The 14,718-nt window shown below is 38.7% G+C and overlaps 1 protein-coding gene across 1 annotated transcript; it reads right to left on the bottom strand.

Moving 5' to 3' along the window:
* Positions 1–9,972: 9,972 nt before the first annotated feature.
* LOC109479494 (protein REDUCED WALL ACETYLATION 4-like) lies at positions 9,973–14,295 on the bottom strand. The gene is made up of 3 exons (XM_019781461.1): positions 13,598–14,295; positions 12,020–12,147; positions 9,973–11,050 (listed from the first exon to the last, which is right to left on the bottom strand). Exons 1-3 carry the CDS (start codon positions 14,278–14,280, stop codon positions 10,095–10,097), a joined length of 1,767 nt encoding a protein of 588 aa, XP_019637020.1. The 5' UTR covers positions 14,281–14,295; the 3' UTR covers positions 9,973–10,094.
* Between the last annotated feature and the right edge of the window lie 423 nt (positions 14,296–14,718).

The raw sequence follows: 14,718 nt of genomic DNA, 5'->3' as shown, positions 1-14,718 counted from the left end.
GGAAGTATGGTGTAATGGGTCAAAGGTGGCTGGAAGTCCGTATCGTCCTCCGTCTACAATAGATCACTATCCCTTGGCGTTTGCCAAATATGAACGGTTATTACATAGCGAAATAATTGATAGCTCCGTATATTTCGTAGGAGAGGGAAATTTGTGTAGTAGGAATACTTTTGAATTTTAATGTGTTTCATAAGAATTTATTTCATTGCCTTGGCGCACCCTTAGCACACTGAAGTATCTGTTTGAAAACCAAGTCTGTATTCGCATCAGGTAGAGCGTTAAATTAATGGTTTCTTGCATCAAGGTATACAAAGCAATATCGGAGCACAAACCATTGTGTGAGACATTCATTGTTCTCCGATAACAATTCAAAATCAATGTCGGCTTCCTTTGATCAGCAACCGGCACAACTTGAACTTCACAATGCTTCTGAAACCCTGTCCCGGCGGTATCTTCCGTTTGGGCACCGGTGTCATGTGCGTTTTAGACCCCCCAACATGACACTAAGTGCCCGCACGCTAGCTGTCTGGAAGCCGAATTAAATATTCACTACTTTAAGTCGTTTCTGCTGTTTGGATGTATAAGACCACACGAAGTAAATTTTATGGATGACGTCCGCTCGCGCATTGATTTTGGCCTGTTTCCAGAAAAAAATGTTGAATCTACTTGCAATAACAGAAGAAAAAGCATTATTGACAGAATAGAACAAATTTTCACACAATTGACAAGATCATCCTTAGTTAGTATATTTCAAATCTAGGCATCTTGTTTTTTCGGCCCTTATTGTTTTTTTTTCGCGCTCTCGCATTAGATGTAGGATCTCCAGAGGACGTCATCCATACAAACTACTTGGTGTGGCCTAAAAGGATACATCCTTATGGGGTGAAGGTTTCCAAGTTAGGCATCATCAATCAAGGCGTAACGGTCTCCAGTAGTAAATCCCCAAACTTTGATGTTCTTACAGCGCACTACTTGGGTTATCAGTCATAATAATAACAGATCATTGTTGCGTGTTGCGAAACGAGCTCGTATTCTTTTGAGAATTGAGATAATAGAAGATAGATAACGCGCTCTTGCTAGTCTTTGAGACAATTCTGTTTTGTTTTGAATATTTAGATTGGTCTAAGTAGATATTCTGTAGTTTGTAGTTCCGTAATATTCACAAGTATGAATTATGAGCTACATTGAATGAGGATATGTGAGTAGACAGTATTTTATTATTTTTTTCTTTTTTAATTCTTAATTCTTAATTCTTAATTCTTAATTCTTAATTCTTAATTCTTAATTCTTAATTCTTAATTCTTAATTCTTAATTCTTAATTCTTAATTCTTAATTCTTAATTCTTAATTCTTAATTCTTAATTCTTAATTCTTAATTCTTAATTCTTTTTACGCCTTCTACTCGAGATTATAAATATAAAACAAGACTAAACACAATTACAAAATGGAATACGGTATAAAGGTACAGGTACTCGATATTTTCTATCAGACATAGACTTACAATTGAGTTTGGTGTGATTAGTTTAGGTTTATGATTTTCCGCAAGCTTAGAAGTGATGTGATGTAACATGACTGAATCCACGGCGACCTCCACCTTTAAACGTGTTTTGAATGCCATTTTATCTGGTATCTAGTTCTGCTTGTACTTGTGGCCACCCCTGTGAAAGTATTCATCATTATCTTCTGCACTGCCCAAAGTTTACTCAATATCGTGTCTCCCTCTTCAGCAATTTAACCAAACTTGTAGGATTTGCCATCAACATCCAAAACCTTCCCGATAATCTCCTAGTACAATTACTGCTTAGAGGTTCCTCTTCTCTGTCGGTTTCTAACAACGCTAAACTCTTACAATGTGTTCAATTGTTTATAAAAGAAACGGAAAGATTTGAGTAACCATCAATTTCTTATCCTACCAGTTTGTTGATTGACTTGGAATGCCTACTTACTCACTTATCATTTACCTGCATATATTGTTATATATTTGATACATATTATATGATTTAGTTATAATGCGGCTTACTTTAGTCTACCTTATTACTCTTATGCTTTGCATGTCTGTATTTGTAACTACATGTATATATTTTTGTAACGATGACGACACAAACATAAGCATTGTAGCTTGAGTATGTCGTCATCCTGTCTTGTTACTAAATGTTATAATAAATTTAAAAAAAATGCCATTTTACTGACTGAGAAGATCATGCGAACTTCATCAATATTCGGTATAAGGCTGTGGTTGAGTTTAACTGGCTACAGGTTGTGCCAACCGTAGTGTTAGTTTCACCAATTTCAAACTTGTACATTACCTCCCTCTTACCTTATGATTAATCAATTATCAATTGATTATTATAGTTATGTAATTGTGGTACTGTATATCTCTTACTCAAGGGATCACCCTTTTGTCAATGTTTACCATAGCTAAGTTTTACTTCTTTTTCTTCATCTCTTCTTCTCCAAACAAACCAGGTCAATGACCTGGGCCAGGCGTCTGTTACCATGGTAACTAGTGCTGCAGCACATTATGTAGCATGTGGCAGAACGGAGTTGGATGAATGCATATATTTAATGTTTTTGAGTAAGAATAGTTTGGTAGACTAGACCATGTGAAGGTAAACATATGCCTTTGCTTTGCAAATGTGACATATTTTTCTTCCTTTTTATGTCTACCTTCGCAGAAGAAAAACACATTGTTTGTTATTTGATTTTCTTCCTCTTATTCTCCAAACAAATAAGGTCAATGTCCTGAATCAGACGTCTGTAACCATGGTAATAGTATTAGATCATGTTGCAATTTTACAACAGGAGGGATTTATACTCATGTCACCATATATATGAATGTGTTTAAGTAAGAATCAATAGAGCAGACCATATGTGAATATAAACATTATACTAGTACATCTGCTTTGCAAATGTTACCTTTTTAGTTTTGTTTTTTGTTTTGATCAGTGGAGCCATTGAATTGAAATAATTTACTTAGCTCGAATGCCACTGTGTACTCGTCCTGTTTTTCAATGTTGCAATAAAAAATCGTTACCGTTTCCCCCTCACGTTATCCTATTACGTTCCAGACAGTCGCGTTGTTAGCCGTCCTCTTCAGTGATTACGTTCTAAATGAGGCAAAAAGTCATCGTTGAGCCACACAATTAACAGAATATTGACTTCTACCTACGCATTTCTCCGCAGCTTTTCCGAATCCAGACGTTCTTAAGTGATTGGTTGTGGTAATTACTTGGATTCAATTACCGTAACATTGTGGTAACTGGTTCTTCTACGTGTAGGAACAGAAATTAAATTTCCTGTTGCCATTTCTGTATCTGTATCGGCATAGCCGGTATAACCGCCCTTCGGCGTAACACACCAGCTTCGCAGGCACGCGGCGCGGCGGCAGCTAGCTATATCACACCGAACGACTTGTTACAATCAATCTTTGCACATTAAATTGCAGGAGTTGTTTAAAGCTTGCTAGTGATGATGCCCCAACTGTGCTTGGTGGCAACGAGTTCCAGTCTACGATAGTTTTGGAGAAACAATAGTTTTTGAATGCCTCAATTCTTGGTTGATAACTCTGATATTAGTGCAATATCTTTATAATCCTCATAATAGAAGCAAATGTTGGATTAATATGAATATGCCACCAACCAAAATATTGCCAGTATTTTACCTTTTCTGTCTTTCTCGTATTTGTTTCTTTGCTCAAAAGAACTATCTGTAGGGTTTTCTTAGGAGTAATTGCCCAAGCAAGAGGTGGAATAAACGTGCCAGAAAGTCTATAACGCCCCCCGTCACTGTTAGATGCACACGCATAGGACAGTTATCTAATGTACCTGGGCATATCAACTAAATATTACCAGTATTTTAGTTTTGCTTTGCCTTCTCACATTGGTTTCTTTGCCCAAGAGAAATGTCTAAAGGGGTAAGCGAGTAATTGCCCAAGAAAGAGGTGGATCAAACTTACTAGAAAGTCTATAACGCCCCCCGTCCCGGTTAGATGCACACGCAGAGGACAGTACCTGGGTATGATTCACGAGGGGCTCGGGAATGAAGGGCATGACATTGACAATGGCAATACATCGTAAATCTTGTTACATTCGTGTGCTACGTCTCTATCTACAGGATCTAACTACAGGATCTCTAAAATTTGAAACATGTATGAACAAATTTACACAGTTTTTCATTTACATCATAGCGCTTGGATGTCATGATATGTTTAAACAATTCTAATTTCGGCAAGTATGCATATTTCTTTTCTAAATGTAAGGAGCTACTAAAGGAAGACAAAGTGTGCTTCATCCTCTATACATTTATAGTTACATAGAGTGCAAATTCTGCTGTTTGCGGGAGTCTGGTTGTACCTACCGATTTCGATCTGTAATAAAAAGACAAAAAATCCTATAGCATCCAGCTCCATAAAGAAAGAGCAAAATTTCCCAAGAAAATGACATTGATAATGGCAATACATCGTAAATCTTGACAAATAGTTTTCTCCACAAACGCGAAGAATGTCAAATGATATGACACCCAGAGGTGCCAAATGAGCGCACGGAACACATGATTCAGGCTACTTTTCGTGACGATCCCAACACGTTTGCATTGACCCTACATGATCAATACTACCGTTAACACCTTTGTCATGACCTTTGTGCACCCTACAGCAGATGAAGCCATCAGCAGATCACGTACACGCCCTCTGAGGCTGACCTTTGACCTAACGATCACAGTGCAGGTGTAGGGCAGACACCACAATTGCGTTGCGCAGTAGAGGCGTCAAAAGTAGTGCCTTTAATGCCTTTTGTTTTGCCGATTGTTAATACCTTTGAAAATCCTTTTTTCTCTTGAAAGTTTTGGGCCATTTTGGAGTTTTTTGGGGCTGGAAGGCACAGGTAGGGTCTAAAATTTCCTACTTTGGTCAAGTTTTGTTTATTTCACCAGTTTGATAGTGGGCGTAATGAGAGATGTGAGTGGTTAGGTCTTGTCTGGCCAGGCGGATGGATACCATGGAAAATTAGGTCAGAGTTGAGGTTTTGTTACTATCATCAGCTGTGGCGGGAATTTGACCTTGTAGACCCCCTGTTTCCTTTCTATATTTGGGAATCAGACCCTTGTGGCTACCTGGTGCAGAAAAAATTTTGAGGTATGGGCAAGTACTTTCATGAGGACTTCTAATAGTGTATTTAAGCATGTGTTCCTATGGACAAATCTAATAGTACTGTCTGCCCCAGAATTCTGAAGTGCTGCCGATCGAACAACATGGCGGCCTGTCCTTCATCTAGTCTGTCCTTACAGTTAAGGCCGGTATAGTAGGCCTGAATTACGTCAGAAAAAGTTGTCAAAAGCCATCTACCTGAGTAATAGACCATGTAAAACACACTTTGGCAGGGTACCCAAACCTCAAAAGTGTCCATTCAGCCCATAAGTTGGAAAATTATATACGGCAGAAACAATGGCTAATATGACCGCAAGATACATAAGTGGTCTCTGACCCCTCTAAACAGCTGTTAACCGCATGTTAATCTATATCTTCCTTAGCGAACCGGGCAGCCCAAACATGGCTGAAAGTCTTTTTTTTTCAAAGAAAATAAAATGAACAAAACCCTATAGCATCCAGCTCAAAAAAGGGGAAACAATTTACAAGAAAAAGACGTCTTGTAAGGATTTTAGACACTGAACAAGACTATTTCTTGAGAGGGGTGGAGGAAGCCATATACATCAGGGCCCATCACCCTTCATTGAACCGCGACGGGGGCCGACATCGTCTACCAGATACCTTTGACCCAGTGTTGACGTCACACTTCAAAGAAGCCACGTGACAAGCTTCACTGGGTCAGTCTACTGAGGAAGACCAGAGTGACTGGTCGAAAGCTCTAGGTGAGAGAATTTTTGTGTTGGACCAAAAGTTTTAACTTTAAACATGTAACTACCAACACAGATGAACTTTGATTATAGTATCTTTACTTTTGGTTTCAGAATGTAATCTCTGTAGCTTGCACTGATTACTGGCCTTTTGCCCTAGATCTGTAAAAGATAGTTAGGGTCGGTGTGGTAGTTTGCGGTGTTCAATTTTACCCTTGGGTAAATTCTACATATGGTTCGATGAAATCACTTTATCCTTGTCTGTACGGCTGATAGATCTGCGTTTCAATAACCCAATTTCGGAAGGTTGAAAAAAAGTTGTTAAGTTCCGTCGGCTAGATCTATATTTGTATTCTTGCATTAGAACCTTTTAGTAATATTAATATTATTGCTGGTGATGGTTGATGAAAGTTGTTATATTCCGTCAGCTAAATCTATATATTAGTAATCTGTATTTGCAAAATCATACCCGAAGGCTAATTGCGTTCACAATCAAAGGCACGGTAAAATACAATAATAGTAGACAGACAACTACTGTCTGGAAAAACTTATAACCGTTGCTTCTATTACTACGCTAGCTATTATGAGGTTTGACTTCTTCTTTGAAGGCAGTGGATAATGAATAGTCCCACATTCTGCATAATGAGTGGGTTTTGTGATCTTAGTAGAAACGTAGTCTTTTGGTGATCTTCTAAATGTTCAAATATGGAGAAATTATATATGTATTCTTCCCTTTGAACCTGTTAGTAAGATTATTGCTGATTACGAAGTTTAGTATTACTAGCATGCATCAGCCTAATTCAAGTCCATTTTTTTATTATTCAAAATAACAAGAAGACGAAGACAAAGTGACGCTGTATTCAAGTTGTGAAGCTTATTCTGCCAATAATTATGCCCAAAATACCAGTTTATTATATAAATACCAGATATTCCCCTATTCCTGGGCTAGCCCTTTTTAAAAATAATTCCTTCTTTATAGACAAGTAAACGTATTTGGTGATTCATTCATAGAGGCAGGCATACACTGGATCAACCTTTCTGAATTGTAGGCTTCATGAGTTTGGTCAGTAGGGGCTCATTAAGTTCTAACAACGGTAAAACACAGTATTGGGGTCCGCTGCGGACCACTGCCCAAAGGCATAGCAATCTTCTATTGATTTAGGCCACACCGACTTAATTTTATGGATGGCATCCTCTGAAAACCCCCAAACTAGTGCGCGCGGGCGAATGAAAAAAATTCAGACCAAAAATAAAAATGCTACTAAACCACAAATATACAAAGCTGGTATTGTGAGTTTGCGTCAGTACATAGCGACGTATACGACAAGCCGACACATGCTGGCTTTTTGCGGAATTTTATGAGTCGGCACTGTACGTATGTACTGAGTCCTTGAGTCTGGAGCTTCGGCAGCCTGGGTGCCGTCCTCCAGAGTTACCACCGACTCCATATTGCCGCTAACTACCATGGACTACCAGGCCTAGAGCCAGGCCAGAGCCTCGGTGGACGTGATCTTTTTTTTTTGAGAACAGGCGAAAATCAATGCGCGCGTGGATGTCATCCATAAAATTAAGGCGATGTGGCCTTACTACTAGGACTAGAACTATCAGACAGGCATTTTATATATATAAAGTTATCCTTTCGCAATGACAATGGGTACTCCACCCATTTCTGATATATGTCAACATATCTGCACCATGCACCTTGTAAACCAAACCCCACAACTCCAACGCAATTCACCAATTTAGGCCATGTTGATTTGATTATATGGATGACATCCGCGCGCGCATGAATTTTCGGCCGTTTCCCCCCCAAAAAAGTTTTCAACCATACTGTAAATCGTACAAAACAGTTGCAAAATGAGCCAAAATATACCATAAGTTACAAAAAAATAAAAACTATACCAATGTCGTAGAATGCCAAAATCAAACGAAAAAAGACGAAATTGTAAAGAAATGAACTTGAAGACTAGATTATTCGCCAAACCATATTCTGTCCCATTTGTTCAACCCTCATGACCACGTAGATTTCATAATGAAAACAACTTTTTTTTTGCAAAAAAATTTTTTTATTCGCACGCGCGCATCAGTTTTGGGGCTCCCGGAGGATGTCATCCATATAATCAAATCAACATGGCCTTAGATTGACTAAAGGATCTCATTCCACAGTGTCTGTTGAAACCCATAGATAAAAGGTAATGAAAGTAGGTTTTGAATATCAAGAGAATGGCTCACGACTAAGATTCCTGTTACGGATGTTCATGATTTATTTGTATGTCTTGGATTTATCATTTGTTGGAAACGTAATATGGAGGGGCAGTGGTAGAAATACTTTTTCCAATGTTGTAAAATGTTGTAGAATGTCAAACTTTTTTCTGCAATTCGAAAATACTTAAAAAATTTTAATAAAAAATAAATTTTAAAACATTTTAATAAAAAATTCAAAAAAATTATAAATTAGGACCTAAAGCCCTGGCATAAACAAAATTGCATGTTAGCAAACATTTTATATGCAATTTGAAAAATACATGCAAAATTTCTAGTAAACACAAAAGCTCTTTTAATGCTCTTTAAAAATGACATTACGCCGATACTATTGAGACTCCAGTCTGATATGTTCAGTGTGTAAAACTGCAGGTTGATTAATTTTAGTATGCAATATTGTAAATGTCTCTGTCTATTGTAAATGAAGACTGCGGGTGGGGATTTCTAACAACGAGACTTTGGGGATATTAGGGTTAATGTAACAACATATCATTGGTTGAGCAATTATTTCTGAAGATTCCTTGAAACAAGACTATTCGATTGGGACAAACAAAATAAATAGATAGGATCTAAATGCCATGTTCAACTACATCCTTTGCGTGTGCCTTTAGGACATCTTATATGTCCTGTTCTTAGTCGGCGTTGTTAGAACTTAATGTACACGAGACAATCTATTTATGTGGAATATTTTAAATATCTGTATCGCATGAGCCTACCTTTTAATCGTATTACTGCTCGTAATTTTTAACTGTTGTGGTGTATGTAGTAGTATGTGTAATTATTGTGGTCTATGTAGTCTTTCTAGTCTTTGTAATGAGTCTGTATTTTAACTTCCTAATGACTCTGTATTTCAACTTCATTATGTGCAATACTATAAACTTTTAAAATTTTAAAAAATTTAAAGATTTTAAAATAATAAAATGTACATTGATTCGCAATTCAGTAACTAACGTCTTGTATTAAGTTTACTGCGAATGATCAATACATAATTCTTGAGTCTTGAGACTTTTTGACGAATCATAGAAATAAGACACTGTGTTCAACTCACGGCAATGTGATATTGCCAATGTGGCTGCTGATTAGGATTGGGGAAGGGCTCTTAGATTGCTTTCAGTAGCTGAGTGAAGAGACTCTTTTTACACAACCAAGTCTTTTATTCAGCCGACGTTTCGGTGACCGTCTGTCACCTTCCTCAGGGCAATTCTGACTGGTTCACATTGCACATGACAGACTGTCACCGAAACGTCGGCTGAATAATAAAAGACTTGGTTGTCTCTTTACTCAGTGACTTACCAACCTGATGAAACTATTCACAGATGCCTTCAGTATAGCTCAAATGAATGTGTAAGAACTAGTCCAAGCGATGGCCAGTGTTTCGATTTCCTTTATTAAGACTTCTCTTTTGCTGCGAATAAATCAAGGAATATAGCAGTTTATACTTCAAATCATTGAAACTTCGGTGGGTCAAAAATTACATGATGAACTATGGCAAAAACAGTGGGTATACAATACATTACTACGGCCCGTTTTTATTTTCATGATCAGTAAAATGATATGACTGTTTTGTGGTTTATTTATAGTAAAAATGTAATATCTCAACAATTATCTTTAAGCTTAAATCACCAAATGACAAAATATTGACATTAATCTCAAACTATATAACGAAGAGAAGACAAAAAAATTGATATAATTTCTGGAATGCAGACCGATTATTATGTACGTTACAACCTGTATTGGCCTGTAATTCTCTTGCGTCAATATATAATTACTTATCAATGACATTCTATTGATAACGTTCTGATATTGTATTGACTTATTCTGGTCGTTGCCGTTAACAATGATATCGACCACTCTAGATTATTCTTCAATCAACTATTTTAGAAAATCATTACAGGCTCATTTTCAATGTGATATCAGTGTATCAAATATAGTATTACTCTCTCTTACGAAGCCAATCTAGCATCCAATTTGTTTTTCTACTCTCAGAGGAACCCTGCTCGTTTGGTAGCAAATGCTAGAAGCACAGCCAAGCATATCAGTATACTTAACACGCATACTTTCTTCAGTAAGACTTTCAAGTCTTTGGGGAGAAGATATGCACTGAATTCTGTTGTCAAGTGGAATAAGAAGTAAGATATTGTTACGTATATCATTGTAGCGATGAGGAAATTCACAAGTGGGTAACCAGGAATGTAAACAATGAGCTGCCTGGCGTTGTCTTGCATGTAGACATGGAGTTGAGAGATGTAGGTTTCCAGTGTGATTTTTCCAAGCCAGGCGAACAAGTCCAGGTGATAGGACCTCATCAGTGGAAAAAGGTTCCTGAAGAAGATGTAAGATAGAATCGGGATCCACGATGTGTATGGATGGATGGCGTTGTACTCAAACTTTTCTTTATACATGATTTGCGTTTGCCACAAATACAGAGCAGCAGCGAACGCAGCACTGAGCACAACCTTGGCTCCCACAGCGAGAATCCTCTTGTAAGGGGCATCACACTTCTTCTCCAGGTAGTTGAGTAGTTTCTCGTAGTTTGGGTAGTTGTACGCGCAGAGCATCCCCAGGAGAGTTGCGTGGTGGTCGAGTCCAGCTCGGAACATCCACTCGTGCATGCCTCCTTTGTACCCCAGTAGGAACTTGAACGGAGTGAACAGCGTTTCCCCGACGTGCGGAACGTCAAAGATGACGGTGTTACAGACGAAGTACACCAGGAACTTGGCCGCCATCCTCCAGCGGTGCTCGTTCCAGGAGGACAGAATCCGCATGAAGGCGTAGACAGACAGGAACCAGTACGTGTGCATGGCGCAGATGTAATACAGCATGTACTCATTGTTGGTGACCACACAGACACACACCACCAGGAAGTTGAGGCGGAACAGCATCTTCAGTAGCCTCCAGAGGGAATAGTCCTTCCTCACCCAGAAGAAGGAGAAATTTCCTGCAACAACAAAAAAAATGCATGCTCATCCATGTAGTAGATAACCTTAAAATGGCATCTGGTTGTCGACACTGAATTCGAAGGTCCTGGGTTCGAATCCCCATTCTTGACCCATTGCTGTGTCCTTGGGAAAGGCACTTAACACCTATTCATTTATGGACAGTGACACATTGAGCACATAAAACACACTTATCAAAAAGAGCAGGGGACCTTCCTGGCTTAGAGCTTGGTCTCAGGTTTGACATCTGATATCCATAATCACCTGTTATGTTAAGCCTTCCACAAATGTGGCAAATCTTCATATTCCTAATTTTGTACATATTGACAAATCCACAGACTGCACAACAAAATTGCTGACTTCAAGAATGTATGACACATGACAAATAGCTCTAGATATCCTGAAGTTTGAAAGCAAAGGTTGATGATGCTTCACTGCCGTGCAGGGCTGCACCAACAATCCATCAACTTAACGTCGCATCAAGATTTAAATAAACGATATACTGAATGAACGAATGTTTTGAATGTTTCAAAACGAGAGAAGAGATCCTGTAGTTAGATGCTGTAGATAGAGACGTAGCACACAAATTCAACAATTGCTTCTTCTATTCTTGTACCCATGTTATTTAACTCGCATTGGGCCCGTGTAGGGCGTTAATGCAATTAAGTTCATTGTCATTATCTTTTATAGGGCCCATCAACCCAAGTTGACCTGGGACGGCGGCAGATATCGACTTCCGAGCACCTTTGACCCTCACATGACGTCACACATCCCACAAATCAGTGCGCGTCAGGAAAGTGATGAAGACCGGTGGATACAGTAGTTGGTAAGTAATTTTCTTGTATTGAGATAAAGTTAGAAAATTGTAAACTACTATGTATTCTACTAACACAGATCAGATTTCATTCAAGTATCAAAAGGAAGACATTTTACTTGAAATCAGGGCAAGGTACATGATAACTGAAACATACCGAATCCTGTCATCCACACATAGCTGGCGATGAAGACCCTGATGTAGTTGTAGGTCTCCTTGGCTGCGTAGTAGTGGTACCAAACAAACATAACCTGCATCCAACCCTTCCACTCCTCTGTCTGATCCCTACACAACAATAGTGTAATGTTAGTGGATCAATATCTGTATACCTTCGCCCTTCGGCGTAACACACCAGCTTCTCTATCTGTATAGCCGGTATAACTGCCCTTCAGCGTAACACACCAGCTTCTGTATCTGTATCTGTATAACCGGTATAACTGCCCTTCAGCGTAACACACCAGCTTCTGTATCTGTATCTGTATAACCGGTATAACCGCCCTTCAGCGTAACACACCAGCTTCTCTATCTGTATAACCGGTATAACCGCCCTTCGGCGTAACACACCAGCTTCTGTATCTGTATAGCCAGTATAACCGCCCCCTTGGCGTAACACACCTGCTTCGCAGGCACGCGGCGCGGCGGCAGCTGGCTATATCACACCGAACGACTTGTTACACCTAACCGTTGCACATCAAACTCTAAACATTGTTATATCTAGTGATGATGCCCCACTGTTCTTGGTGGCAGCGAGTTCCACTCTACGATAGCTCTAAGAAAACCTGAACACCTTTAATCCTTGGTTGATAACTCTGTTACTTGAAGGAATTTACTATTTTTGAGCTGGTATTAGGTACTTGGTAGTTTGTACATCCACCAGTTTATTAGTTATTTTGTACATCATGCATAGCCTGGACATTTTTTTTGTCCTGCAGTGGCACCCACTATGAAAACAAACAAGAAAGACTATACCATCTTAGAGAACAACGTAATACTATTGATTTATGATGGATATCTATCGTAGCTCCATCCATAATTAACAACCTACAACGTAGTTTCTAAAGTTCCTGGTAGATAAGATCTCTAACGGTAGTGCTGACGACAAGAACAATTTAGAAGAATATAGTTATTATCAATTATGAACGAATAGCGACCTTTGTTGAACATTTTACCAACCCGGGCTAAGTACAGGTCACAACAAAACATGATAAACAGATACAGTTAACAGATACATAATAAAACTAAATTTTATTAGATAAATTCAACTTCCCCTTGCTTTTCAGTTATAGTTAAGATATGTTATATGATTGCGTCAGGAATAAAAATCTTTCTACAGTGCTTATAATAATAATAATAATAATAATAATAATAATAATAATAATAGGAAAATAAGTTTTGTACAATCTATTTAGTTCATTACTCTCTTTTTGTTACACAATCTAAATTCTATTACAAAGGGCATAAGTGTTTGTTATAGTTTATTTTTTTTGCACAGGACAACTTGTTGTAGATCATTGTAAATTATACATTCTAAATAAGATGAAACAAAAGTAAAAAGGCAATCATTATCGATACACAAGAAAATAGGGAAAACCGACGAACTAACTAACTAATGAAAAATACAATTAGATAACATGTAACTTATTAAGCATAAGGACAATAAACAAAGCATAAAGACAATAAGTAAAGATACATACCAAATAGTTTAGCAAACATAAAACAAGGAAAACAAACTTACCGGCCTAGTATGCTGTCCGGGCATGGTTTAAGTGTGAATGCTCCAGCTACAATAACCAGAAGAACGCACAGGAACAAGAACAGGTCCCTGGAGTACGTCCGTTCCTGTCTGGGGAAGATGTGGTCATAATCACACAGGTAAAAGTACAGCAAGATCCCTCCAAACACCACCAGATACTTCATAAGATTGTCAAAACTTGGAGGAGGTTTTAACTTGGAGAAGTTTCTCTCTTGCTCTGCATCTGATGCGATGTCTTCTTCTGCATCTTCTTGATTGCCTTCACCAACATCTTTGATTGCCGTGAATGGTTTACTGCTAGGAACACCACCGCTTGCTTGGTTTCCCTCTACACTATTAGATGTATCATTTGATGCACTTAGTTCCACGTTGATGTTTGGTAAAGGGTTTTCCTCTGCAGTAGCTACATCTGTGGTATTTGCGGCGTTGTTCAAGAGCTTTGCTATGCTTTGGTGGATTATTCTGATGAGCAACGTGACCGTTGCGGCGATCCATAGGTAGAAGAAAGCCAGCTGCATGAGCGTGGGTTTGAGGGTGTCTACAGAAGCCACGTTCCGGTCAGGGAGGAGACCGAGGTGCTCGTGGAGGATGTTGACGGCGGTCTCGTGGGAGGCCTCCCGCGGAGTTCGGTGCCCTCGCACCTGGAACCTAGAGTAGAAGTTCATCGTGCAGGTTGATCAGAGTGGTAAGTTAAGTCTGGGCGTATTCAGCGCTGCAGAACACATCATGTAGTCACCAGTTCATCTGGCATAGATCTGAAACGGACAAGAAAACCGTCGGTTATGTTTCCGTGAATAGTTTCATTAGGTTAGTAAGTCACTTAGTAAAGAGACTCTTTTTACACAACCAAGGCTTTTATTTCGGTGACCGTCTGTCAACTTCATCAGGGCAATTTTGGTTGTACATATACTACATATCCTCGTTCACATACACATATGTTACAAGTTTTAAGTAGAGTCTTAGATTAGTAGAAGTAGAACGTTATGTTAGCATTTGGTTTATACCATTCTTCAATACATTCTATCCTCATTTTCCCTGTGAGTTTGCAATTTGCCCACGGGCATGAACTTTCTATTGTTGATCAATTCTTTTATAATAGTCCA

The sequence above is a fragment of the Branchiostoma belcheri genome, unplaced genomic scaffold (genome assembly GCF_001625305.1).
Source record: "Branchiostoma belcheri isolate BF01 breed outbred unplaced genomic scaffold, Haploidv18h27 scaffold49, whole genome shotgun sequence".
Taxonomy (NCBI): Eukaryota; Metazoa; Chordata; class Leptocardii; order Amphioxiformes; family Branchiostomatidae; genus Branchiostoma; species Branchiostoma belcheri.
The sequence above is the reverse complement of the archived record's forward strand: the minus strand, read 5'-3'. Positions and strand labels throughout refer to the sequence as shown.

What these genes read in the sequence shown, in the direction of transcription:
- LOC109479494 (XM_019781461.1), bottom strand. Translation starts at nt 14,280, where the DNA reads ATGAACTTCTACTCTAGGTTCCAGGTGCGAGGGCACCGAACTCCGCGG. An exon ending in CCGGACAGCATACTAGGCCG is followed by an intron (nt 12,148 to 13,597) that starts GTAAGTTTGTTT and finishes ATTGTTGTGTAG; the next exon opens with GGATCAGACAGAGGAGTGGA. An exon ending in TGTGTGGATGACAGGATTCG is followed by an intron (nt 11,051 to 12,019) that starts GTATGTTTCAGT and finishes TTGTTGTTGCAG; the next exon opens with GAAATTTCTCCTTCTTCTGG.